General features: G+C 40.4%; 1 protein-coding gene across 1 annotated transcript in view; it reads left to right on the plus strand.

Moving 5' to 3' along the window:
• The first annotated feature begins 6,748 nt into the window (after positions 1 to 6,748).
• GUCY1A2 (guanylate cyclase 1 soluble subunit alpha 2) overlaps positions 6,749 to 27,499 on the plus strand; it is a 437,093-nt gene continuing 416,342 nt past the window's right edge. Inside the window, exon 1 of the mRNA XM_043481195.1 lies at positions 6,749 to 7,266. Coding sequence (XP_043337130.1) covers positions 6,967 to 7,266 — 300 coding nt within the window. The 5' untranslated portion in view covers positions 6,749 to 6,966. The remainder of the gene's footprint in view (positions 7,267 to 27,499) is intronic.

Below are 27,499 nucleotides of genomic sequence, written 5' to 3' on the forward strand. Positions count from 1 at the left end.
AATTGAATATATTTAAGTAAATGTCTACTAACATTAACAAGGTTATATAAAGACACACATTGATAATTCATACTAATTCTTGTTAGCTGTCAAGCTTAATAAGTTGCAGACAGGAAAATATGATTCCTTTCTATAATATAATAAAGCAGACAGAAGAATTAGGTTATGAAAAGACAGAGAGATGGTGAACATCTAACCAAATACAATTGAGTTGAAATTTTTCCTTTTTTATCCATTTAATTCTGTGGACCATGTTCATAGCAGCTTCATTTAAGAAGCTCTCAGGCAATTAAAGAAGGGATTTGAGGAGAAATTGCATTCTCAGAAAGGATGTGTTAGGGAGGAAAAAAAGGAACTGACCCTATAATACGTGAGGTGAAATTTTTCTAGGCACAAGACATACCTGGAAATAAAATTAATGACTCCACAAATAGAAAACAAGGTTATTAAATCTTGGGGACTGATGATACTCTGACGATTTTACTCAACCCTTTTAATTTATAGATGTGGGGTCTGTGACCCAGAGAGGTTAAGCAACTTGCTTTTGGGTCACATGGCCAGTCATTAGCCGAGTGGTTACTGTTAAGTAAAGCTTCTGCACAGATCAGTGCTTTTTCATGACATTGTGTTCCAAGGAATAATTCCAATGTATAATATGTACTTGTAATGCAATAGACCACTAACATTGTGATTTTAATTCATCAGATTTTCTTTGTATTTTTCAAACATTTGAGGTCAATTACAAAATGAAGGCACGAAACAGGTTTCAATAGAAATATATGGGCTTAGGAGTAGGACTGGAATTCTGACTAATACTTATCAGCTCCATGATCTTGAGGAAAGTATTTAAAACCTCTGTGCAAAATTTTCATATTTGTAAAACTGGGTAAATACATCCAACGGTGTCATTGTAAAGATTAAATGAAGCAAAAAGTAAAAACACCCTAGTGCATAGTAGATTCTCAACAAATGTTAATTCATCTTTACTTAGATTTGGAAGGCAAGCCTTTGGAAATAATTTGAAAGGCAAAAGGTTTGGGTACAATGTGGGAAGAAATATTTAGGGAAATGATTAAAGGCTATAAGCGGACCGCAGTTGAATCACTTAGTACAAAGTATTGCTCTTATTAGATATATAAGGACAAAACTGTGATTTATAAAAATATGTAAAAACACAATAATCTTCCAATATAATCTGTACTTAGTACATGAAAAAGAATCTCAAATAAAGGGTGTAGAGAGCTAATACTTCTGAAGACAAAAAGGCTGGAAATTGTAGGAGTCATTGACTTACAGAGTCTCTCCTCAGAGGAGGATAGATTTTTGCAGTGCATAATTGAGAGTGCAAAGCCATTTACAGTCACTTGAGGAAGAGAGAGTTACCTGTCTGAGGCACCAAAAGACAATGATTACTTTTCCTTTTTCTTGCTTTCTTGGATATGGCAGCATAAAGAAAAGATGCAATTGTCCCACTTACAAGGGTCTTTTGGGTACAAATCTACCAAGTGTTGCATTGGCTTTATTTCTTCCCCTCCAACGTCCTTCTTACTTTGAGCAAGAAGTACTTCTTGAAGGTGTTATGATAAAATTTAATCATAGAATGATTGTTTGCACTGTCTTCCAGGTATCCCTTTACATGTGAACAAAGCAGATAGTTGATCTCATTTTGATACTTAATGTTGTTGTTATTTAGTAGCTCAGTCCTGTCGGACACTTTGTGACCCCATGGACTGTAGCCTGCCAAGCTCCTCTGTCTATGAGATTTCCCAGGCAAGAATACTGGAGTGGGTTGCCATTTTTTTCTCCAGGGGATCGTCCTGACCCAGGGATCAAATCCTCGTCTTCTGCGTCTCCTGAACTGGCAGGTGGATTCTTTAACACTGAGCCACCAGGGAAGTCCTTAGTTATAAACTTATGCATGAATATGAAGCATGATATCTTTGCTCTTATTTGTTCAGTCTTTCACTGAGAAAGTATGTTTTCCCTCTTATAAAAAATGATTATGAGAACGTGGGAGAGGTAGACAGATCTCATTTAGGAAATGCATACATACGGTTAACCTGCAAATATGGAATATGTGTGTGTGTGTATGTGTGGTAATTTTTCTGAGTCAGGGATACAGAAAAACTTGTCCTACTTAAGAATTCACCTGCTGCTATATTTCTTTGAAGAACTTGCTTTACTATTACATGCACAGTTCCTGTAAATTGCCAAATTTATGTAAAGATTGACTACAAGGAGTGATTTCCTCAGTCTTCTGATATCAAGCAAGAACTCTGTTTCACAGAACACATATGTAGTTAGATGTTGCAGGTTTTCTTGCTGAAGACTTGGATGGACGAAAAGAAATTAGGAAAGAGTTTGAAGTTCTGAATTGCAAAGAATTTGGAGACTGAGGACTGAGGTAAGTTTTTTTTGTTTGTTTGTTTGTCTTTTGTTTTTAACTCGACAGAGGTAATTTTTCTTTACTTTTCTGGACAGAATGAAAATCAAATCAAATGATGCAATGTAAGTGAAAGGACTTTATAAACAGCAATGTTGTACATGAAGGTAAGACATGCACAACAATTTATTTTTATGTTTAAAGGGGAATTAGTCACCATTTTAATTAAGATGAGGAATCTACTCTCTAAAGGAATCCTTCCCAATGCTTGATCATTCTGAGTTGAGTCCTCAACTGCCCTCACTGACTTCACAAACAAACCAAGTACATTCCTGCATTTTCTTTTTCCAGTAGGATACTATACTTTGAGGAATTTATCGAAACACAATATATTTAGCAGGACTGAATTTGTGGGAATGAGTCTGTACAAGTTTTCCCCCTAAAATCAGAGCACAAATCTTTCATTTTTCAGTGGACTACTCTTTCCTAAAATATATGGATTCCTTTTAATAGTTCTAAGGCTTTAAATTTTTGTTTTATGGAGAAGAGGTTATGCTATCTTTTAAAGATGTTAATTCAAGTATAGCACATTGCATTGTTCATACGGAGAAGTTTTGAACCCTCCTCCTGAGCAGAAATATGAAGGAAACCCTTGAAAGTAAAATAGATTGATATACTGTTTATATCTAGGCCTCCATTTATTTATAGTTTAAAAATCAGTGGGGAAATTGTGATCATCAATTCATACAGAAAACTGTAAGATCCACTTTTTCTGGCTAGATACTATGAAGAGTCTGATTCAAATGGTTCACACAAAGCAAAAATGTCCCATAGGTGCAGAATTCTTTCTGGCAACAAACCTTCAGTGTAAACAAGACCCTTGGGCTGCCTGTAAATTTTGGAAATGAATGATACTTATTGCCTTGACCTCAGGCATTTGACTTTTAGACAAGAGTATGAATGATTAGTAAAAGTTTTGATTTTAAGTTCAATGTAAAGGTTATTTGCCATTACCAAAAAAGAACATTTGTGTGAGTGTGTGAGCTACAGTAGTTATTAAAAGAATATAAAAGGCATATGCTGTTTAGTATCCAGAATAGAAGATCTAAAATTATATGACTGTAAAGAACTTGACAGTTATATCATTATTACTGAAAAAGAGAACTAAAAATTACAGCATTATGCTATGATTGATACTGCACAACGAGAATATTAAACCGCTTTCCCAATGTTGTAATAATGTAGTTTACTCCCCCAAAATAAGGAAAAAAGGCCAGTGAAAGTTTTCAGCAGAACTGATGAATAAACTTTATGATAAAAATTTAATGTGTATCTAATTTCCAGTGGAAACAAATGCATGCAGAATTAAGTGAAGTAGTAGGAAAATCAACAGTAGATACACCATAAAATCAAAATCTTAGTAATTACAAATAATAACTATTATTATCACTTTTAAAAAGAGGCCTGATTTCCTCTGCTAAGAGGAGAAACTATGCAGTTAGCAATTAGCAAACTGAGAAAGAATATATATATATATATACATATGCACATATAGGAGGACGACAGAGGATGCGATGGTGGGATGGCATCACCAACTCAATGGTCATGAGTTTGAGTAAGCTCCACGAGTTGGTGATGGACAAGGAAGCCTGGCATGCTGCAGTTCGTGGGACTGCAAAGAGTTGGACACTACTGAGCACCCTTATGGCAGAAAGTGAAGAGGAACTAAAAAACCTCTTGATGAAAGTGAAGGAGGAGAGTGAAAAAGTTGGCTTAAACTCAACATTCAGAAAACTAAGATCATGGCATCTGGTCCCATTACTTCATGGGAAATAGATGGGGAAATAGTGGAAACAGTGTCAGACTTTATTTTTTTGGGCTCCAAAATCACTGCAGATGGTGATTGCAGCCATGAAATTAAAAAGACACTTACTCCTTGGAAGGAAAGTTATGACCAACCTAGATAGCATATTAAAAAGCAGAGACATTACTTTGCCAACAAAGGTCAATCTAGTCAAGGCTATGGTTTTTCCAGTGGTCATGTATGGATGTGAGAGCTGGACTGTGAAGAAAACTGAGTGCCGAAAAATTGATGCTTTTGAACTGTGGTGTTGAAGAAGACTCTTGAGAGTCCCTTGGACTGCAAGGAGATCCAACCAGTCCATCCTGAAGGAGATAAGTCTGGGTGTTCATTGGAAGGACTGATGCTGAAGCTGAAACTCCAATACTTTGGCCACCTGATGTGAAGAGTTGACTGATTGGAAAAGACCCTGATGCTGGGAGGGATTGGGGGCAGGAGGAGAAGGGGGCAACAGAGGATGAGATGGCTGGATGGCATCACTGACTTGATGGATATGAGTTTGAGTAAACTCCGGGAGTTGGTGATGAACGGGGAGGCCTGGCATGCTGCGATTCGTGGGGTCACAAAGAGTCGGACACAACTGAGCGACTGAACTGAACTGAGCAACTGAACTGAACCGAACTGATATATATATATATATATATATATATATACATATACATATATGTATGTATTTGAAGGGGAGTATGTGTGTGGAATGTGCAAGTTCATATCTTTAACATCTATTTAAAACCTGATTAAGGCATATCTCTGAATCAACTTGAGGGCATTTTCCCCAAATGTAAAAGGAATCTTCAGACAGCATTTATATTTATTTGGGTTCTCATAAACAAACTGAAAGATTTAGAATTAAAAGCAAATTGAGGTTGTGTTGTAGCAAGGGGTTTTTGTTTTATCTGTTAGTTTTAAAATAGACACAATCCAGAAACCTATCTGCCTTTACCTTGGAAGAACCTTTGAAAGAAAAACTGCTTTTGCTTTTGTGTCTCTACAGAGCGAAAGCCAGAACCTGTCAACTTTTCTTTCCAGGGAAGGGGAATGGTGGGGAGCGTGCTCAGGTGCTTTGCTGCAGAGGGAAGCACAGCCAGGGACCCTTATTTGCCCATCTCAGTGTTAGAACAAGTCCCAGGCTTTCCTGGAGCTAAAGCAAGCACAATGGGGAGACGCACTAAGCGCCACTGTTCTTTTGCCAAGAGGCAGGCTTCGGAATGGGGCTTCCCTGGTAGCTCAGTCGGTACAGAATCCCCCTGCAACGAGGGAAACCTCCGTTCGCCCCCTGGGTTGGGAAGATCCCCTGAAGGAGGACATAGCAACCCACTCCAGTATTCTTGCCTGGAGAATCCCCATGGACAGAGGAGCCTGGCAGGCTACACAGTCCATGGGGTCGCAAAGAGTCGGACACGACCGAGAGACTAAGCACAGCGCAGCCCAAGCTTTGGAATGAAGCAGCTCCACAGCAAACCTGGGAGGCTGTTCTTGGGCTTTGAAAAGTCTTTCTCTCACTCCCCTTGGCTTTCCCGAGCAGCATTTGCAGCCTAGCCCGAATAGATCGCATATTTGGAGCAAAGCGCCAGGAGAATGAAGGGTAGTGTCATTCCCCGGCTCCTAGGTGGTGGAGTCCGTGGAGGGACTGCGCCTGCAAGCGCGGCTCCAGGTGGCCAGCGGAGCTGTCCAGCACCAGCACCGAGGCGGGGGGCCAGGGGCCCGGGCTCGCCCAGCCAGGTCGATGCTCGGCAACAGGGCTCTTGCCCAAGCAGACGCTGTCCTCATTCACTGCCTCTCGGCTCTGGGCTATCTACAAGCCCACGCAGCCTCGGCCGAGGAGGAGAACACCCGTCCACACCAGCTGCTGCTCCAGCAGGGTGGGTGGGCCCTCCCCTTCCCTTGTAAGCGACTCCTTGGGCATGGGCGGGCTGGACCCCTCGGCTTTCCCCCTTGGCCTCAGGACTTCCCAAATGAACTCGGAGGGAAAGATCGATGATGGACTCTAAATGATGGACCCCAGTTCCACGCCCTCAGGCTTCCCCGAGGCGGCTGCAGAGGCAGGTGTTCCGTCCCGGCCGGGTGCCCCCCTGTCTCAGGGCCTCCGGGGCCCCGTCTGCTCCTCAGCTGCCTCTTCCGCGAGGAGGTGGGGACGGCGGGAGCTGGGGTGGCGCTCAGAGGACGGCGCCGAAGTGTCCCCGTTGCTCCCGAAACGTGGCGACAGCACAGAGGCAGAGACTTCCAGTGGGTGCGAAGGCGACACGTGACGGCTGCGGAGAGACGGCGCGGAGGAGGGGGCGCGCGGAGGCAGGAGGCGGGCGGCGAGGCGAGGGGAGGCGGGAGGGAAGGGCGGGCGGAGCGGGGGCACCAGGGGCGAGCTGGGCGCGCGGGCGGCGCGAGCTTCTGCTTCCGCGGCCGCGCGGCCGCCGCCTCCCCGCCCGGCCGCCCCCGGGCTCGCAGCCTCCCCACGAGCCGGAGAGCGACCGCGGAGACGCGTCCAGGCGCGCGCCGAGGCGGCAGCGGCCGGCGAACGCGGGCCCAGAGCAGCGCGGCGCTGCAAGTTCCCGCCATGAGCAGTCGGCTCCCGAGGCTCCGCGGCTCCGGGGCCGCCCTCCCGGCCGAGCAGCCCTGCCCCGTCGCCCCGCGGCAGCAGCGCCCCTAACGCCGCCGGTGCAACCGCCGCCGCCGCCCGTATCCCTGCCGCCGCCGCCGCCGCCTCGGCCGCCGCAGCGCCGACAGCATGTCTCGGAGGAAGATTTCGTCCGAGTCCTTCAGCTCCCTGGGCTCCGACTATCTGGAGACCAGCCCCGAGGAGGAGGTGGAGTGCCCGTTGTCCAGGCTCTGCTGGAACGGCGGCCGCAGCGCGCCCGGGCCGTTCGAGCCCAGCGCGGCGCTCGTCTCCGCCCGAGTCCCGGCGGCCGGCGCAGCAGCAGCCGCCGCAGTCAGCGCCGCCACGGCCGGGGCCAGGCGAGCGCAGCGCCGGAGGCGGGTCAACCTGGACTCGCTGGGCGAGAGCATCAGCCGTCTGACGGCGCCCTCGGTGAGTAGAGACGGGAGCAGGGCCGAGCCTCGGGAGGAAGGACGCGGACCGGGCGGGTGGGCGCCAGGCTGGTCCCGCCGCGTGCCAAGAGCCCCGCCGCCGGGGGGTGGCGGGGCCTAGGCCGGCCTAGTTCCCGATGACCCCCGGGAGAGACCTGGACTTCGGGCCCTGGTGGAAGGGGGCACTGGGATACGGGCATGGAGTGAGACTTCACTCCTCCGGGGGAGCTCCTGATTCAAAGGTCTGTCTGCCCACCTCCAGCATTTGCAACCTCCTTCGTCGCAGTCACCCTGACGACTCGACGGCTCCTTCTCACCCACCTGTTTTCTTTCCCCCAAACTTTCCCAGGCGCTGTGTCTCCTCTCTTCTCCAGCATCCCACAGGAACCCCTACTCCCAGGAAACTCTTCCCCTCTTCCGCCCCCCCCCCGGCCCCCCGCCACTCTCTTGCTCTTAGCATGACCTTCTCTGACATCTTTGAATTCTGCAAGCTAACTGCCTTCATATGTTGCATTCCTTTTCTCAGTCTTTAGGGACTGGTTGTCATATAATTTTTTGAGTTGCCTTTTGATGAAGAGCCCTCTCATCTCGTTTTCTCACCACCGAATGTATTTTTTCTTGGTCACTGGTCATTTATTGGCTCTATCTTCTTCTGTGGGTAACCCGGGTATTTGGTTTTCTAAACTCTCTCTTCTGTTTCTCGCACCCCTACCTCATCCTTCACTCTCTGTCCCCTGGATTCTTTAGTGCATTCTCCCTCAGTTTTTCAGTTTCCTTATGTTAGGCCCCGAGCAACTATCTGTTGAATGAATAAATGCCTGCCTAGCTCTAACTTGTGCTCATTCGGGATGGCTGTGTCATCAGGTCCAGGTGTACTCCAGACTCCCTATGATTCTTGGCATCTTTCCAGAGCACTCTGCCTCCTTCCTGGTCAAGCATTTCAGCTTCTCTTGACTTTTAATCTTTGCAGCAATGCCAGAGTTCTGTTTCAGTCTTTCTCAGACTGTGTGAGCTCTGTTTTGAAGGAACTCCATTGCAGACAGAATGCTAAAGAGATTCACTGTTAAACCAAAGCTGCTTTTTATTTGCACCTTGACTGGTTACACGGATTTCAACTTCGGAAAGCACTTTTAGCTACCCGTCTCTGAGACTTTTACTTCTTTAAAGTTTCCAAAGTGAATCTGAACAGTGATCTTGTTTGCCTACTCTTGAGTCTCCCTCTTGAAAGTGCTCTTGCAGTTCATGGTAGGAGGGCCTTGAGAAAGAATCGGATCCAGAGAGACTGGGAACTTGTACCAGGCAGTCCTGCAAATAGCCTGGGGCTGTTGCCTTGATGGAGTATGGCCTTTTCCTGTAGCAATGAGACTGCTGTTTCAGTCATCTTCCTTTTTTGTGCATTTTCCCTTCAAATACCTTTTTGCCACTTCTTCCATTGAGAACCTAGGCACAAAACTCAATAGGTTAGCTACTGTTTGCTATTATTAATGCAAATATTTCCCAGGAAGCACACTTTTAGGAACTATTTGATGTTGCAAATTGTTGAACTTAAGCCTTTATAAAAGGAGTCCAGTAATCCTGTGCATATGTAGTTTTGTGTCAGTGCCCAAAGCAACATTTGTGCAATATACTAATTCTTCATTGTAACAGATTCATATCTAATATGATAATTTTACTAAAGATAAGTATTAGATTTTTGTGGGAATTGTTTTTATAATTCTGGAAGGTTTTTTTTTTTCCCTAAAAATAAAAATTTACAAATTTTTCAAAAGTTGTGGCAGTGCCTTTGGTAATGCCAGTTTAACATAAGACTACTCTCGGTGACTTATATTAGAAATAGATAAAAGAAATTGAATGCTACTATTTATTGCCAAAATAAGAGGGAAGAAACAGTCTCTGACTTTTACCTTTTATAAACGTAAAATTTGAATGACTTTGGCTCTTTGCCAGATTAAAAAAACATGTAATCAGGTGTTTAGATAAGAAATTTGAAAATAATTGTGATAATCAGAAATAAGCAACAGCTGTATGTACTTTCCATCCTGTAATTCTTTTCTATTTTGAAAAAGCTTTTTCACCTGTAATGCTGAAAACATATAGGTGAATATAATGTAACAATTCCAACTTCCTAAGACATGTGTAAACCAGTTCTCATTGACTCACCATATCAACAGTGGACTTGGTAACACAAAACAGTATATTTCAAAGCAGTGACTATTCTGTGTTCTCTACCCCCATTTTCTTTTGTTTGGCAAACAAGAACACTACTTCAAAAAATTACTGTAAATTTGTTCTCCTACGTTGTCAGCATTCTAAACTCCTCTGGAAACACTTATGTCCTATCCAGTGTCCTTTCATTAGAGCTGAACAACTTAAAAATGAATGAACAAGCAAAATAACCCAAACCCAAAAAACTCTGAGAACAGCCATTATCAGAGCATTCTTAGATGGAAATTTCTAATTGTTTTGAGTTTTGCAAACCTTCTTGCATTGCTATGGAAGCTCTTGTCTTCATAGTGGTCTCATTGTGGAATGTTGTTTTGATCACTGGAGATTTCCTTCTTTTTTATGCAGAATAATTTGCAAGTAGGGAAATGGAAATACATTTAATAAATACTATGATATTGCCAAGTAATTCAGCTAGTAATTTGGTCAATGGAATATTCAAACTCAGGTTTTTGATATTTTAAGAGATACTAATAGCTGCATTGATATTAGCTATACAGGTTATAATACTTCATAACATTTTAATAATAAAAGTAAATTGAACTGATGAATTTGAAAAAAAATCCAGAATTCAGGAGACCTGGTTCTCATTCGCTGTGCCTTGGATAACTAAATACATGTATATCACTTTTACTATCTAGGATCATTCTTTTCTGTAGATTATTACATTTAAAGCCTCTCCCTGTTCTGGCATTCTATGAAGACAGGTATCGTCATGCTTTCAGTGTTGTTCAGTCACTCAGTCAGTCACTCAGTCATGTCTGACACTTTGTAACCTCATGGACTGCAGCACACCAGGCTTCCCTGTCCTTCATTATCTCCCAGAGCTTGTCAAACTCATGTCCATTGAATCAGAGATGCCATCCAACAATTTCATCCTCTGTCGTCCCCTTCTCCTGCCTTCAATCTTTCCCAGCATCCAGGTCTTTACCAATGAGTTGGCTCTTCCCATCAGGTGGCCAAAGTATTGGAGCTTCAGCTTCAGCATCAGTCCTTCCAATGAATATTCAGGGTTGATTTCCTTTAGGATTGACTGGTTTGATCTCCTTGCAGTTCAATGGACTCTCAAGAGTTTTCTCCAACACCAGTTAGAAAACATCTATTCTTTGAGGTTCAGCCCTCTTTATGGTCCAACTTTCACATCCATACATGACTCCAACCATAGCTTTGACTATATGGACCTTTGTTGGCAAAGTGATGTCTCTGCTTTTTTAATATGCTGTCTACATTTTTCATAGCTTTTCTTACAAGGAGTAAGCAGTCTCTATCTGTAGTGATTTTGGAGCCCAAGAAAATAAAGTCTGTCACTGTTTCCATTTTTTGCCCATCTATTAGCCATGAAGTGATGGGCCTGGATGCCATGATCATTGTTTTTTGAATGTTAAGTTTTAAGCCAGCTTTTTCACTCTCTTCTTTCACCTTCATCAAGAAGCCCTTTAGTTCCTCTTCACTTTCTGCCAATAGGGTGGTGTCATCTGCATATCTGAGGTTATTGGTATTTCTCTTGGCAATCTTGATTCCAGCTTGAGCTTCATCTAGCCCGAGCTTCATCTAGCCCAGCATTTTGGGTGTAAGTTAAATAAGTTTTAAGTTAAATAAGCATGTAAGTTAAATAAGTTTTCAATAAACTCTCACAGTGGCATATGAAATAAAAAGCAAGGACATATGAGTTTTAAAACTGAGGAAAGTCGATTAATTTCTCAAGTAGGGGCATCAAAGTACTATTTTTTCCAATTAGTTGTTAAAAAATATTTGAGGGTCTGCTATGTGGCAAGTATTGTGCAAAGCATTGGTGATAGAATTGCCAAATAAAACTTTCCCATTCTTCAACCTCATGAAACTTTAATTATAGCTTTTATTCTAAGTAAACTGTATTGAGGGAAAATATAAGAACTCCAGTTGCTGCAGAGATATTTAGGGGAAGTTTTATCCTCCACTTTGGTTGGTTTTGTTCACTGCAGATCTCTGGGGTGCAGCCATAAAGAGAAAAATAATCCTAAAGATCTGGTATAAATCACTTATTGTGTTATTTATTTTGCAATAATTTACTTGGGAACACATACGAAGAAATAGCTGGGACTTTTTGCATCAAGGGTAAATTTGGGATCTCATTTTATTTTCATTTTATTTTTATGAATGATGATTGCTTAGACCCCTATCACTTTGACCTCAGTTTTGGGTTTGCTAATGTCAGCTTATCAGTGAAGATACTCTCAGAAATCACCTGGGGGCAAGGCTTTCTTAGGTCTCTTGTCTGAGCACTACTAGCTGTTAAAACATTTGTTTGCATGCTCAGTTGCTCAGTCATGTCCAACTCTTTGTGACCCCAAGGACTGTAGCCCTCCAGGCACATTATAGGTGACTTTGAAGACTTCCGAAGCTATAGATAGCAGAATGACAGGAAGAAAAGTAACAGAATTGCACGGATGGCATGTAAGGGGAGGAAAGCTACTTACATAAGGATTAGTCCAAGAAGTAAAGAACAGCGAGGAAAGAAAAAGGAAGGGAAGCTTGAATTTAAGTAGCAAAAAAGCAAAATTGTTTTTGGAAAGGAAATTTTATTGATATAAGCCAATGAAAAATTGAAAGAGCATAAAAAATACATATTTAGCCTCTCACTAAATAAAATGAACTCTGTGATGTATAAGGCCTTAAATAAAACCTTAGAAATTGTAAGTGTAACTAACATGTAAATCATGAAAAGTATGTAAAATATATTTGTGAGGTAAGATATTTGACACATTTATGTGTTTTAATTGGAATTTTAAGATTTTGAAGTTATGGGTTGTAAACTTCTGAGCAATAAATTCATTAAAATTAAAAATTAAACAAAATGTATTCTAGCAGTTTAATGCTTTCACTTTTGTATAAATTAGACACTACAATCTGAAATCAGAATTTAATGGCCTTTTCTGTTTCTATAGAAAATATTCTATTTTCTATTTCTATTACTTTTCTCTACTTCATCCCTAGTCATCAGAAATAACGTGGCAGAGTTGAAAGTACAGGCATATGTTTTTTGACAGACAATCTGAATAACTCCTTTCTGAGCCCTTTACTATATCTAAGACCCTGGGAAAGCCAACTCCTACCTTCTCAGAGCCTTAGTTTTCTATTTTGTGAAGTAGGAATCATGACTACCTTATAGCTGTGTTGTGAAAGAGGAGGAATATTTCTTGTAGAATTTCTTGAACTTGATAAATGATAGTTTAAGCTGCAATTCATTAACTTCAGTCAAATTTAAATGCCTCCAAATGATCTATAATTTTTTGTTTTTTCTCAGTAACTTACTTATGAGTGTATGAGTGCTAAGGCTATAGCCTGTAAAGGCTCCTCTCTCCGTGGGATTCTCCAGGCAAGAATACTGGATTGGATTGCCATGCTCCCCTCCAGGGGATCTTCCTGACATAAGGATTGAACCCGCATCTCTTTTGTCTCCTGCGTTGGCAGGCAGATTCTTCACTACTAATGCCGCCTGGGAAGACCTTACTTATTAATAACCTTACTACAAAAGGCTTCCCTGGTGGCTCAGTAGTAAGAAATGGCAAACCACTCCAGTATTCTTGTCTGAGAAATCCCATGATTTCTTAGAGGAGCCTGGCAGCCTGGGGTCCCAAAGTCAGACATGACTTAGTGACTAAACAACAATAACAACCTTATTAAAAGAGTTCATAGGTCAACTGATAACATGTACCTAAAAGAATTGATAAGGTGTAAATTTTATTGGCATTGCCCAGTCTATCCATTAAAAAATTAAAAGTGGAGCCCATTTTTGGCTCCCTGGCTGTGACTCATGTGAGTACATAAAATGTGTAACCATTACAGATTCAAAACTTTCTGTCAAACTGTTGAATGTTATGTGGCAGTATGACTACCATTACTATAAATTCCATAAAAGTATTACAACATATGTATTTGGTCAAAAATAGGTATTTCAATGCAAATTATTTTTAACTTAGGAAAAATCATTAGCTGAAAGAAAAATTGTTTATTTCACTTGCCTGAGAATTTCAAGAGTTCCCCATCCATTGCATTCAAAATAATTTGTATGTATGTTCAAAGGCTTAGGCTGTGAGATACAACAGTGACCCAACTAATAACTTTTATGTTTTGTGTAAGGCACTTTATTTATTCTACCAGCTCAGTTGTTGGACCTTCATTTTAAAGATAAATTTTGACTATGGGAAATGACATCAGTGATTAGAGGTAATGTAATTATATAATCATTTTTACTATATAGTTTATCTACCTTGAAGTACTCTGAGGTGTGTGAGAGGGGTTGCTATTGTTGTTCAGTTGCTGAGCTATGTCCAACTCTTTACAAGTGCCGTGGAGTGCAGCTTGTCAGGCTTTCCTGTCCTTCTTTTTCACACTCATCAAGAGGCTCTTTAGTTCCTCTTCACTTTCTGCCATTAGGTGGTGTCATCTGCACATGTGAGGTTGTAGATATTCCTCCTGGCAATCTTGATTCCAGCTTGTGCTTCATCCAGCCCAGCATTTTGCACGAGGTATTTTGTTTTTTCTATGATCCAGTGGATGTTGGCAATTAGGTCTCTGGTTCTCTGCCTTTTCTAAATCCAGCTTCTACATCTGAAAGTTCTTTGTTCACATACCGTTGAATTATATAATTACGTACTGTTGAGGGATTTGCTAGCATGTGAAATGAGTGCAATTGTGTGGTAGTTTGAACATTCTTTGGCATTGCCCTTCTTTGGGATTGGAATGAAAACTGACTTTTTTCCAGTACTGTGGCAATTGCTGAGTTTTCCAGATTTGCTGGCATGTGAAGTGAAGTCGCTCAATCATGTCTGACTCTTTGCGACCCCATGGACTGTAGCCTATGATGCTCCTCCATCCATGGGATTTTCCAGGCAAGAGGACTGGAGTGGGGTGCCATTTCCTTCTCCAGAAGATTTTCCCAACCCAGGGATCGCATTGTGGGCAGATGCTTTACCATCTGAGCCACCAGGGCACTTTAACAGCGTCATATTTTAGATTTATAAATAGATTTATAAATAGCTCAGATGGAATTCCATCACCTCCACTAGCTTTGTTTTTAGTAATGCTTCCTAAGGCCTACTTGGCTTCACATTCCAGGATGTCAGGTAAGTGACCAAACCATTGTGATTATCTGAGTCATTAAGACCTTTTTTGTACAGTTCTTCTGTGTATTCTTGCCACTCATCTTAATCTCTTCTGCTTGTTAGATCCTTGCTGTTTCTGTCCTTTAGTGTGTCGTTCTTTGCATGATATATTCCTTTAGTATTGCTAATTTTCTTGAAGAGATCTCTAGTTTTTCCCATTCTATTGTATTCCTCTATTTCTTTGCATTGTTCACTTAAGAAGGCTTTCTTATCTCTCCTTGCTGTTCTTTGGAACTCTGCATTCAATTGGGTATATCTTTCCCTTTCTCCTTTGCCTTTTGCTTCTCTTCTTTTCTAAGCTATTTGTAAGGCTTCCTTAGATAAGTATTTTGCCTTGTTTCATTTCTTTCTTGGGGATGGTTTTGGTCACTGCTTCCCATACAATGCAGTGAACCTCTGTCTATAATTCTTCAGGCACTCTGTCAAACCTAATCTGTTGAATCTATTTGTCACTTCCACTGTATAATCATAAGGGATTGGATTTGGGTTGTAACTGAATGGCCCAGGGGTTTTACCTACTTTCTTCAACTTAAATCTGAATTTTGAAATGAGCCCATGATCTGAGTGGCAGTCAGCTCCGAATCTTGTGTTTGCTAACTATATAGAGCTTCTCCATCTTTGGTTGCAAAGAATGTAATCAATCTGCTTTTGGTATTGACCATCTGTTGATGTCTATGTGTAGAGTCAATTCTTGTTGTCGGAAGAGGGTGTTTGCTATGCCCAGTGTATTCTTTTGCCAAACTCTGTTAGCTTTTCCCTTGCTTCATTTTGTACTCCAAGGTCAAACTTGCCTGTTACTCCAGGTATCTCTTAACTTTTTACTTTTGCATTCTAATCCTCTATGATGAAAATGACATCTTTTTTGGGTGTTAGTTCTAGAAGATCTTATAGGTCTTCATACAACTGTTCAGCTTCAGCTACTTTGGCATCAGTGGTTGGGACATAGACTTGGATTGCTATGATATTGAATGGTTTGCCTTGGAATCGAACAGAGATCATTCTGTCATTTTTGAGATTGCAACCAACTACTCCATTTTGGACTCTTTGGTTGGCTATGAGGGCTACTCCATTTCTTCTAAAGGATTTTTGCCCACATTATTAGGTAAGATGATAATGATATTCAGATGATAGTGGTCATCTGAATTAAATTCACCCATTCCAGTCCTTTTTAGTTCACTGATGACTAAAATGTCGATGTTTACTCTTGCCATCTGCTATTTGACCACGTCCAATTTACCTTGATTCATGGACCTAGCCAGTCCAGGTTCCTGTGCAATATTGTTCTTCACAGCATCAGACTTTACGTGTACCACCAGACACACCCACAACTGGGCAGAGTTAACTCTAGTTGCAGCTTCTTGTTGCAGTGGCAAAGCCCTCAGTAGTTGCAATGCATGGGCTCTAGAATGTGTAGGCTTTAGTAGTTGTTGAGTATGGGCCTAATTGCTGACAGTACATGTAATGTTCCTGGACCAGGGAGCAAACCTATTTCCCTGCACTGGCAAACAGATTCTCTACCACTGGACAACCAGGGAAGTCCTTTTTTGTTTTATCTTGTTGCCTCTGTCATATGGAGCTGAAAGTAAAAATTTTTTAAAAAAAACCTATATGTTTTTTTGAGTTGGTAGTGAAATTAATGGGTTATCTCTAGGTATAAACACTGTTTACTGTGAATTTCACACACATCTAGGAAGAAAAAAATTATGTGGCATAAGTAGGGAAAATATTTACAAGAGCTGGCTAGGCCTTTAAGAACTACACCTTCTTTGCAGGCCCGTATTTGATGCTTAAACCAATGATTAGGTCAAAAATCAAAGTTCTGCTATTTAAATTCTGACTCATTTCAATGCTCTTATTTTTATCTTGCATTTAGTATGGTATGTAATACTTAATGGATTTTCAATTAAATGTTCAGAATAAGTGAAATATGTTCTTGTTTAAGAATTATTATTATATTAATAATTTATTAATATTATTGTTGTTTATCTAACTATTGTTATTTCTCTTTTGTTTAATTTTTTCCTGTGTTATGTTTGGTTCAATCAAACAAAATAGATTTCATACCTGGTCTCTGAGAGATACTTTCATGTATGCAAACCTGTTTGAATTTTACTTACTCTTGCCTTTTAAAGCAAAACTTCAGAATGAAGTTGTGCTAAAAAGAAAGAAAATGGAAAAGTATCCCTCTGCTGTAACTCCTTGAGAGGCCCATTTATATTTTAAGAAATTAGGTAAATGTAACAACTCTCCCAGTCTCCTGTAGAAGTCTGCTTATATTTTCTGTACAGCTCTCTTTCTGGTGGGAAATGTTTGTCAGAAAGTGGGCTGCTGTCACCAAAAATGCATTATTAGACAGAGTGAAAAAACCTTGTTCCTTAAATATCACTTCAGGACAGGATCTGAAGATCTAGACTTATGTGCTGTAAGCTCGGAGCATCTCATAAAATTGAAAATTTCAGCGTACAGTGATTTAGGGAGTAGGGGAGCCGGAAATATCTTGGAAGACTGGAGATTTGTTATGGCTGTTTGGTGGAACTAAGAAAGAGTGAACATTCTTATAAATAGAACAGTGAGAAATCACTTCCTGCCTAGGCTTTATTTGGGGTTTATTAAACAGTTCTTCATTTGAGCTAGAGGTTATCAAACGTCAGTGAACAAAAGAAATACCTAAAAACAATGGTTGGAATGCAGATTACTGGGCTTCTTTCTCAGTGGGCCTGTTGTTTTTTTTCACCTGTTTTTTTTTGTTGTTGTTGTTATCTAAATGTAGTTGATTTACAATCTTGTGCTGATTTTTGCTATACAGAAGAGTAATTCAGTTATATAGACATGTCCTTTTTTCTATTCTTCCCCATTATGGTTTATCATAGTATATTGAATATAGTTCACTGTGCTATATACAGTAGGACCTTGTTTATCCATCCTGTATATACTAGTTTCCAATCCCAAAGACAGGCAATGCCAAAGAATGTTCAAACTACCACACAATTGCACTCATTCACACACTAGCAGGGTAATGCTCAAAATTCTCCAAGCCAGGCTTCAACAGTGTGTGAACCGTGAATGTCCAGGTGCTCAAGCTGGATATAGAAAAGGCAGAGGAACCAGAGATCAAATTGCTAACATCTGCTGGACCATGGAAAAACAAGAGAATTCCAGAAAAACATCTACTTCTGCTTTATTGACTATGCCAAAGCCTTTGACTGTGTGGATCACAACAAACTGTGGAAAATTCTTGAAGAGATGAGAATACCAGGCCACCTTACCTGCCTCCTGAGAAATCTGTACGCAAGTCAACAAGCAACAGTTAGAACCAGACCTGGAACAACAGACTGGTTCCAAATTGTGAAAGGAGTATGTCAAGGTTGTATATTGTCACCCTGCTTATTTAACTTAAATGCAGAGTACATCAGGCAAAATGCTGAGCTGGATGAAGCACAAGCTGGAATCAAGATTGCTGGGAGAAATATCAATAACCTCAGATACGCAGATGACGCCATCCTTATGACAGAAAGTGGAGAGGAACTAAAGAGCCTCGTGATGAAAGTGAAAGAGGAGAGTGAAAAATCTGGCTTAAAACTCAACATTCAAAAAGCTAAGATCATGGCATCTAGTCCCATCACTTCATGGCTAATAGATGGACAAAAAATGGAAACAGTGACAGACTTTATTTTCTTGGGCTCCAAAATCACTGCAGATGGTGACTAGAGCCATGAAATTCAAAGATGCTTGCTCCTTGGAGAAAGTTATGAACAACCTAGACAGCATATTAAAAAGCAGAGACATTACTTTGCCAACAAAGGTCTGTCTAGTCAAAGCTATGGTTTTTCCAGTAGTCATGTATGGATGTGAGAGTTGGACTATAAAGAAAGTTGAATGCCCAAGAACTGATGCTTTTGAACTGTGGTGTTGGAGAAGACTCTTGAGAGTCCCTTGGACTGCAAGAACCAGTCTATCCTAAAGAAAATCAGTCCTGAATATTCATTGGAAGGACAGATGCTGAAACTGAAATTCCAATACTTTGGCCACCTGATGCGAAGAACTGACTCACTAGAAAAGACCCTGATGCTGGGAAAGATTGAAGGTGCGAGGAGAAGGGGATGACAGAGGATGAGATGGTTGGATGGCATCACCAACTCGATGGACATGAGTTTGAGTAAATTCTGGGAGTTGGTGATGGACAGGGAAGCCTGGCGTGCTGCAGTCCATGGGGTTGCAAAGAGTCAGACACGACTGAGCAACTGAACTGAACTAAACTGGTGGACAGGGCTTTGCTTAGTAAAGCTTTAATTCAAATTTCTGCTGATGGGTGGGGTGCACTCCCTCCCTGGTAGTTGTTTGGCCTGAAGTGACCTGTGGTGAGCCCCTGGTGACCCTCACCTCTACAGGAGACCCTCCAACAGTAGCTGGTAGTTTTGGTTCAGTCCCCTGTGGGGTCCCTGCTCCTTTCCTCTGGATGTTGGTATGCACAAGATTTTGTTTGTGCCCTCCAAGACTGGAGTCTTTGTTTCCTCCAGTCCTGTGGAAGACCTATAATAAAATCATGCTGGCCTTCAAGGCCAGAGTCCCTGGAGATTCAGTTCCTTTGTCTGATCCCCAGACTGGGAAGCCTGATGTGGGGTTCAGAACCTTCATAGCAGTGGGAGAACTTCTTTGGTATTATTGTTCTCCAGTTTGTGGGTCACCCACCCAGCAGGTATGGGATTTGACTTTATCGTGATTGTGCCCCTCCTACCATCTTGCTGCAGTTTCTTCTTTGTCTTTGGACATGAAGTATCTTTTGTTGGTGGGTTCCTGGGTCCTCCTGTTGATGGTTGTTCAACAACTAGTTGCAATTTTGGTGTTCTTGCAGGAGGAGATGAATACACATCCTTCTACTCTGCCATCTTGAACTGGTGCTTGTATCTTTTTGAATTATAGTTTTTGTTTGGGTATGTGCCCTGGAGCGAGAATGTTGGATCATATGGCAACTCCAAATTTTAGTTTTCTGAGGAACCTCCACAGTGTTTTACATCCCCCCCAAACAATGTAGGAGGATTCCATTTTCTCCACACCCTCTCTAGCATTTGTTTGTTTTAATGATGGCCATTCCCACTGCTTTGAGGTGGTATCTCACTGTAGTTTTTATTTGCATTTCCCTAATCATTGGGCTTCCCAGGTGGTGCTAGTGGAACCAACCTGCCAATGCAGGAGACATAAGAGACACAGGTTTGATCCCTGAGTTCAGGAAGATCTCCTGAAGAAGGGTGATGTTGAGCATTGTTTCATGTGCTAATTAGCCATCTGTATGTTATTTTTGGAGAGATGTCTGTAGGTCTTTTGCCCATTTTTTGACTGAGTTATTTGTTTTTTCAGTTGTTGAATTTTATGAGCTGTTTGTATATTTTGAAAATTAAGCCCTTGTCAGTAGCATCATAAATATTGTTTCTCATTCTGCAGGTTGTCTTTTTGTTTTGCTTATGGTTTCCTTTGCTGTGCGATCGCTTGTATGTTTCATTAGGTGCCTCCCACCCCCGCCCCGCTTTTGGCTTTCATTTCTATTGCCTTGGGAGAGTGAGCTAAGAAAACATTGATACTATTGATGTCAGAAAATGTTTTGCCTCTGTTTTCTTCTGGGAGTTGTACGGTGTCATGTCTTATATTTAAGTCTTTAAGCCATTTTGAGTCTATTTTTATGAATGGTGTGTGTGTGTTCTGACTTCATTTATTAATATGAAGGTGTCCAACTTTCCCAACACCACTTGCTAGAGAGACTGTCTTTTTCACATTGTATATTCTTGCCTCCTTTGTTGAAGATTAATTGACTGTAAATGTGTTGGTTTATTTGGGGTTCTTTATTCCATTGTTCCATATGCCTGTTTTTGTGGAAATACCATGCTGTTTTGACTCTTGTAGCTTTGTATTATTGTCTGAAGTCTGGGGAGGGTATGCCTCCAGCTTTGGTTTTTCCTCACAATTGGTTTGGCAATGCTGGGTCTTTAATGGCTCCATATAAATTTTAGGATTATTTGTTCCATTTATGCAAAAAATATCATGGGTAATGTGATAGGGACCATATTAACTCTGTAGATTGCTTTGGATAGTATGGCCATTTAAATAATATTAATTATTTCAATCCAAGAATATGAGATAGCTTTCTATTTCTTTAAATCATCCTCATTTTCCTTTATGAATGTTTTATAGATCTCAGCGAGTCTTTCACCTCCTTGGTCAGATTTATTCCTATGTATTTTATTTTTGGATTCAATTTTAAAAGTTTTTTGTTTTGTTTAAGATGGTGATAGAACAGAATTTAATTTCAAGTTTTTAAATTTAATTTCAAAAATTTTAATTTCAAGAATATTACATTTTAAAAATAATTCTGTAGCTCTTTTCTTAAGCTTAGGATAGCCAGAATGGCCTTTTATTTTTCATTCAGTTTTTTAAAAATTAAATTTGTTATTTTATTGAAGGATTACAGAATGTTGTTGTTTTCTGTCACACCTCAGTATGAATCAGCCATAGGTATACATACACCCCCTCCCTTGTGAATCTCCCTCCCGTCTCCCTCCCCATCCCCCCCTCTAGGTTGATACAGAGCCCTGTTTGAGCTTCCTGAGACATACAGCAAATTCCTGTTGGCTATCTATCTTACGTATGGTACTGTAAGTTTCCATGTTACTCTTTCCATACATCTCACCCTCTCCTCCCCTCTCCCCATGTCCATAAGTCTATTCTCTGTCTGTTTCTTGATTGCTGCCCTGCAAAAACGTTCATCAGTAGCATTTTTCTAGATTCTGTATATATGCATTAGAATATGGTAATTTATCTTTCTCCTTTTGACTTACTTCACTGTGTATAATAGGTCCTAGGTTCATCCACCTCATCAGAACTGACTCAAATGAATTCCTTTTATGGCTGAATAATGTTCCATTGTGTATATGTACCAAAACTTCTTTATCCATTCATCTCTTGATGGACGTCTAGGTTGCTTCCATGTTCTAGCTACTGTGAATAGTGCTGCAATGAACAGTGGGATAGATGTGTCTTTTTCAATTTTGGTTTCCTCAGGTATTTGCCTAGGAGTGGGATTGCTGGGTCATATGATGGTTTTTTCCCGAGTTTTTTAAGTAATCTCCATACCATCTTCCATAGTGGCTGTGTCAATTTACATTCCCACCAACAGTGCAAGAGTGTTCCCTTTTCTCCACACCCTCTCCAGCATTTATTGTTTGTGGACTTTTTGATGATGGTCATTCTGATCTGTATGAGGTGATATCTCATTGTAGTTTTGAATGCATTTCTCTAATAATGAGTGATGTTGAGCATCTTTTCATATGTTTGTTAGCCGTCTTTAGAGAAATGTCTGTTTAGGTCTTTTCCCCTCTTTTTGACTGGGTTCTTTGTTTTTCTGGTGTTGAGATGTATGAGCTGCTTGTATATTTTAGACATTAATCCTTTGTCAGTTGTTTCATTTGCTATTATATTCTCCAATTTTAAGATTGCTTATAGTTTCCTTTGCTGTGCAAAACCTTTTAAGTTTAATCAGTTTTACTTTAGTAAAACTGTTTATTTTAGTTTTTATTTCCATTACTCTAGGAGGTGGGTCATAGAGGATCTTGCTTTGATTTATGTCATCGAGTGTTCTGCCTGTGTTTTCCTCTAAGAGTTTTATAGTTTCTGGTCTTACATTTAGGTCTTTAATCCATTTTGAATTTATCTTTGTGTATGGCGTTAGGAAGTCTTCTAATTTCATTCTTTTACATGTATCGGTCTAAGTTTTCCAAGCACCATTTATTGAAGAGGCTGTCTTTGTCCCACTGTATATTCTTGCCTCCTTTGTCAAAAATAAGAAACCCATAGGTACATGGGTTTATTTCTGGGCCACTACCATACTCTCTTGATGAATGTAGCTTTGTAGTATTATCTGAAGTCAGGAAGGTTGATTCCTCCTTCTTTCTCAAGACTGCTTTGGATATTTGGGGCCTTTTGTGTTTCCATATGAGTTATGAAATTTTTTGTTCTAGTTCTGTGAAAACCACCAGGGCTTCCCTGGTGGCTCAGATGGTAAAGCTTCAGCCTACAATGTGGGAGACCTGAGTTCAATCCCTGGGACGGGAAGATCTCCTGGAGAAGGAAATGGGAACCCACTCCAGTATTCTTGCCTGGAAAATCCCATGGACAGAGGGGCCTGGTAGGCTACAGTCCATGGGGTCGCAAAGAGTCAGACACGACTGAGCTACTTCACTTCTGTGAAAAATTCCACTGGTAATTTGATAGGGATTGCTTTGAATCTGTTGGAGAAGGCAATGGCACCCCACCCCAGTACTCTTGCCTGGAAAATCCCATGGACAGAGGAGCCTGGTGGGCTGCAGTCCATGGGGTTGCTAAGTGTCAGATACGACTGAGCCTCTTCCCTTTCACTTTTCACTTTCCTTCATTGGAGAAGGAAATGGCAACCCATTCCAATGTTCTTCCCTGGAGAATCCAAGGGATGGGGGAGCCTGGTGGGCTGCTGTCTATGGGGTCGCACAGAGTCGGACACGACTGAAGTGACTTAGCAGCAGCAGCAGCAGCTTTGAATCTGTAGATTGCATTTGGTAGTATAGTCATTTTCACAATATTGATTCTTCCTATTCAGGAACATGGAATATCTCTCCATCTGTTTATGTTGTCTTTGATTTCTTTCATCAGTGTCTTATAATTTTTTGTATACAGTTCTTTTGTCTCCTTAGGTAAGTTTACTCCTAGATATTTAATTCTTTTTGTTGCAATGGTGAATGGAATGAATCCCTTAATTTCTCTTTCTGATTTTTCATTGTTAGTGTATAGAAATGCAAGTGATTTCTATGTAGTGATTTTGTATCCTGCAACTTTGCTAAATTCACTGATTAGCTCTAGTAATTTTCTGATCCTATCTTTAGGATTTTCTATGTACAGTATCATATCACCTGCTACTTCTTCTTTTCCAGTCTGGATTCCTTGTATTTCTTTTTCTTCTCTGATTGCTGTAGCTAGGACTTCCAGAACTATGTTGAATTATAGCAGTGAAAGTGGACATCCTTGCCTTGTTCCTATCTTAGGGGGAATGCTTTCAGTTTTTCACCTTGAGAATAATGTTTGCTGTAGGCTTGTCATATATGGCCTTTACTACGTTAACGAGGTAGGTTCCTTCTATGCCCATTTTTTGAAGAGTTTTAATCATAAATGGGTGCTGAATTTTGTCAAAGGCTTTTTCTGCATCCATTGATTTTATCATATGGTTTTTATCTTTCCATTTGTTAATATGGTGTATCACATTGATTGATTTGCATATACTGAAGTATCCTTACATTCCTGGAATAAACCCACTTGATCATGGTGTATGAGCTTTTTGACATGTTGCTGAGTTCTGTTTGCTAAACTTTGGTTGAAGATTTTTGCTCAGTGATATTGGCCTGGAGTTTTCTTTTTTTGTGTTGTCTTTGTCTGGTTTTGGCATCAGAGCGATGGTGGCCTCATAGAACGATTTTGGAAGTGTTCCTTCCTCTGCAGTTTTTTGAAAGAGTTTTAGACGGATAGGCATTAGCTCTTCTGCAAATGTTTGACAGAATTCTCCGGTGAAGCCATCTGATCCTGGGCTTTTGATTTTGGGGAGATTTTTGATCACAGCTTCAATTTCAGTGCTTGTAATTGGGTTGTTCATAACTTCTATTTCTTCCTGGTTCAGTCTTGGAAGATTGAACTTTTCGAAGAATCTGTTCATTTCTTCCAGGTTATCCATTTTATTGCCATATAGTTGTTTGTAATAGTCTCTTATAATCCTTTGTATTTCTGCATTGTCTGTTGTAACCTCTCCTTTTTCATTTCTGATTTTGTTGATTTGATTCTTCTCTCTTTTATTCTTGATAAGTCTGGCTAAAGATTTCTCAATTTTGTTTATCTTTTCAAAGAACTAGCTTTTAGTTTTATTAATCTGTACTATTATTTCTTTCATTTCTTTCTGCCTGGATCTTTATGATTTCCTTCCTTCTACTAATTTTTGGGGTTTTTTGTTCTTTTTTTCCCAATTGTTTTAGGTGTAAAGCTAGGTTGTTTATTTGATTATTTCCTTCTTCTGATTTTAGGTTTCAGTTCAGTTGCTCAGTTATGTCCGACTCTTTGAGACCCCATGGACTGCAGCATGCCAGGCTTCCCTGTCCATCTCCAACTCCTGGAGCTTGCTCAAACTCATGTCTGTTGAGTCAGTGATGCCATCCAAGCATCTCATCTTCTGTCATCCCCTTCTACTCCTGCCTTCAGTCTTTCCCACATCAGGCTCTTTCCCAGTGAGTCAATTCTTCTCATCAGATCACCAAAGTATTGGTGTTTCAACTTTAACTTCAGTCCTTCCAGTGAATATTCAGGACTGATTTCCTTTAGAATGGTCTAGTTTGGTCTCCTTGAAGTCCAAGGGACTCTCAAGAGTCTTCTCCAACACCACAGTTCAAAAGCATCACTTCTTCAGTGCTCAGCTTTCTTTATAGTCCAAGTCTCACATCCATGCATGATTACTGGGAAAACCATACCCTTGACTAGATGGACCTTTGTTAGTAAAGAATTGTCTCTGCTTTTAAATATGCTGTCTAGGTTGGTCATAGCTTTCCTTCCAAGGAGCAAGCGTCTTTGAATTTCATGGCTGCAGTCACCATCTGCAGTGATTTTGGAGCCCCCCAAAATAAGAACTCTCACTGTTTGCATTGTTTCCCCATCTATTTGCCATGAAGTGTTGAGACCAGATGCCATGATCTTAGTTTTGTTAAATGTTGAGTTTTAAGCCAACTTTTTCACTCTGCTCTTTCACTTTCATCAAGAGCTCTTTAGTTCTTCTTTGCTTCCTGCCATAAGGTTTAGTTTAGTTTGCCATAACAAACTAAACCTAAAGTCATATCTTTTTTATAGTATGAAAAGGCAAAAAGATATGTCTTTAGGTTTAGTTTGTTGTTTTTTGAATTATTGTAGTTAGTGTGCTAGATTGTTTATTTGAGATTTTTCTTGTTTTTTGAGGAAGGCCTGTGTTGCTATGAACTTTCCTCTAAGAATTTCTTTTGCTGTGTCCCATAGATTTCATATGGTTGTGTTCAGAGGATCTGGTTTAATAGCTCTAGGATGAGGCCTGGACTATGTATTTTTAACAAACTCTAGGTGATTGCTAGGTCCAGCAAAGTTATGCTTAAAGGTTAATGAATTACACACTTTCTGGGTCATTGGTATAGGCTCAGTGAGTTATGTAGATTCATTTATTTGGGAAAGAACAATCCTGGAAGTTGCTCCTTTGGAACAATGTATCCCAGGCAATTATTGCCCTAATAGAGAATAGAGAAGGTGACTTTCAGCCTCATCCTATTCCCGTATCCTTCATGTTCAAAATAATTTTTTTGGCTCTTTGTTGGAAGCTATTTGAAGTTCAAGCATTTGTACTTTTTTTTCACAGACTCTTCTCATTTTTCCTGAGGATTCTCCCCTAAAGTTTATATTTAATAGGTCACATGTCATTGGTGTACATGTTGTGTGGCCTCTTTATTCAAAATAAAGAAACAGCTATTCAGAAATATTAGGGCTGATAGAGAAGAAAGGACAAGGGTTGTTGTGATTGTCAATCTGATTTTATTATCAGTATCTGTGTTTTTTAGAGCAAGATCAACATAACATTTCACAAATGAGCCAACTGGATCATTTTGAAGTAATGTGGCACACAAGTTCACGTGCCAATGAAAATTTCTTTTAAAGGTGAAGAGAGAAGAAACATCTAGATGAAAAGGAATTTTTTTTTGCCTAGAAAGGAAACAGTAGGAGGTTCAGATATCAGATTATAGAACCACCTCTAAAACTCTACCAAAATATGACAGGTATAATGTGTGTCTTAGTTGCTCAGTTGTGTCCGACTCTTTGTGACCCCACAGACTGTAGCCCACCAGGCTCCTCTGTCCATGGGATTCTCCAGGCAGGAATACTGGAATGGTATGCCATTCTTTTCTCCAGGAGATCTTCCTGACCAAGGGATCAAACCTGGGTCTCCTGCATTTTTGGCAGATTCTTTACCATCTGAGCTACCAGAGAAGCTTCTGAATAATGGTCACTAAACTTTATATCCTTAGCTAATTAATCTTTCTTTCATTCAGTGGCTAAGGTGGGTAGGGGTCTAGTTGAAATCTCTAACTAAATCATGATCCAACATTTGCAGAGAAATCTGGAGCCAGCCTGTCATGGGAGGAGGCTGTCTGTGTGGAAGTCCTGATATCCCCTTGGTTACAAGTCCTTGAAGTCCTCTCGACTCCTTTACTATCCCCTGTTCTGTATCCGTGATGTGCGGGTCTGTTGTGCCCAGCAGAGAAAATTAACATATGCTAACAAAGCACTTTTCTTTGCTGCTTTATACCTATGCTCCTTCACGCATGGGCCCTTCAATTTAATATTGGGACAGAATGGTTTTTCTGATTAGTTTTTGCCCACACATACCCATACACATCTATCTTGTTTTCTGTCACTGCATATCTTCCCTATAGAATACTAAGTTATTACTCAAATCTGTATAATAGGACTTATGGTATTGACTGGTGATTTTGGTTAATTCTGCCTTCTTAAGACAGAGATCTATGCATGGCCCATGCCTAGCAGAAAGTCTGGTTTACAAAGGCACTAAATAAATGTTAGGATGAATAAATAATTGCATCAATTCTTGTGTGGTGTGTGGTATATCTACTAATGCTCTGTAGGCTACAGTGATTTTGTGCTGTCATATTTTAGTTCATTATTTTAACTGCTGTGTTTGTAGTTTTTTTCAGCTACAAATAAGAGTAGAGATAATTAAAGCATTTTTTAGAATGCTGTAAGATTTTTAAAAAACTCACTTATTTGGTATTTTATTGG

This window comes from Cervus canadensis, chromosome 11, assembly GCF_019320065.1.
Source record: "Cervus canadensis isolate Bull #8, Minnesota chromosome 11, ASM1932006v1, whole genome shotgun sequence".
Classification (NCBI taxonomy): domain Eukaryota; kingdom Metazoa; phylum Chordata; class Mammalia; order Artiodactyla; family Cervidae; genus Cervus; species Cervus canadensis.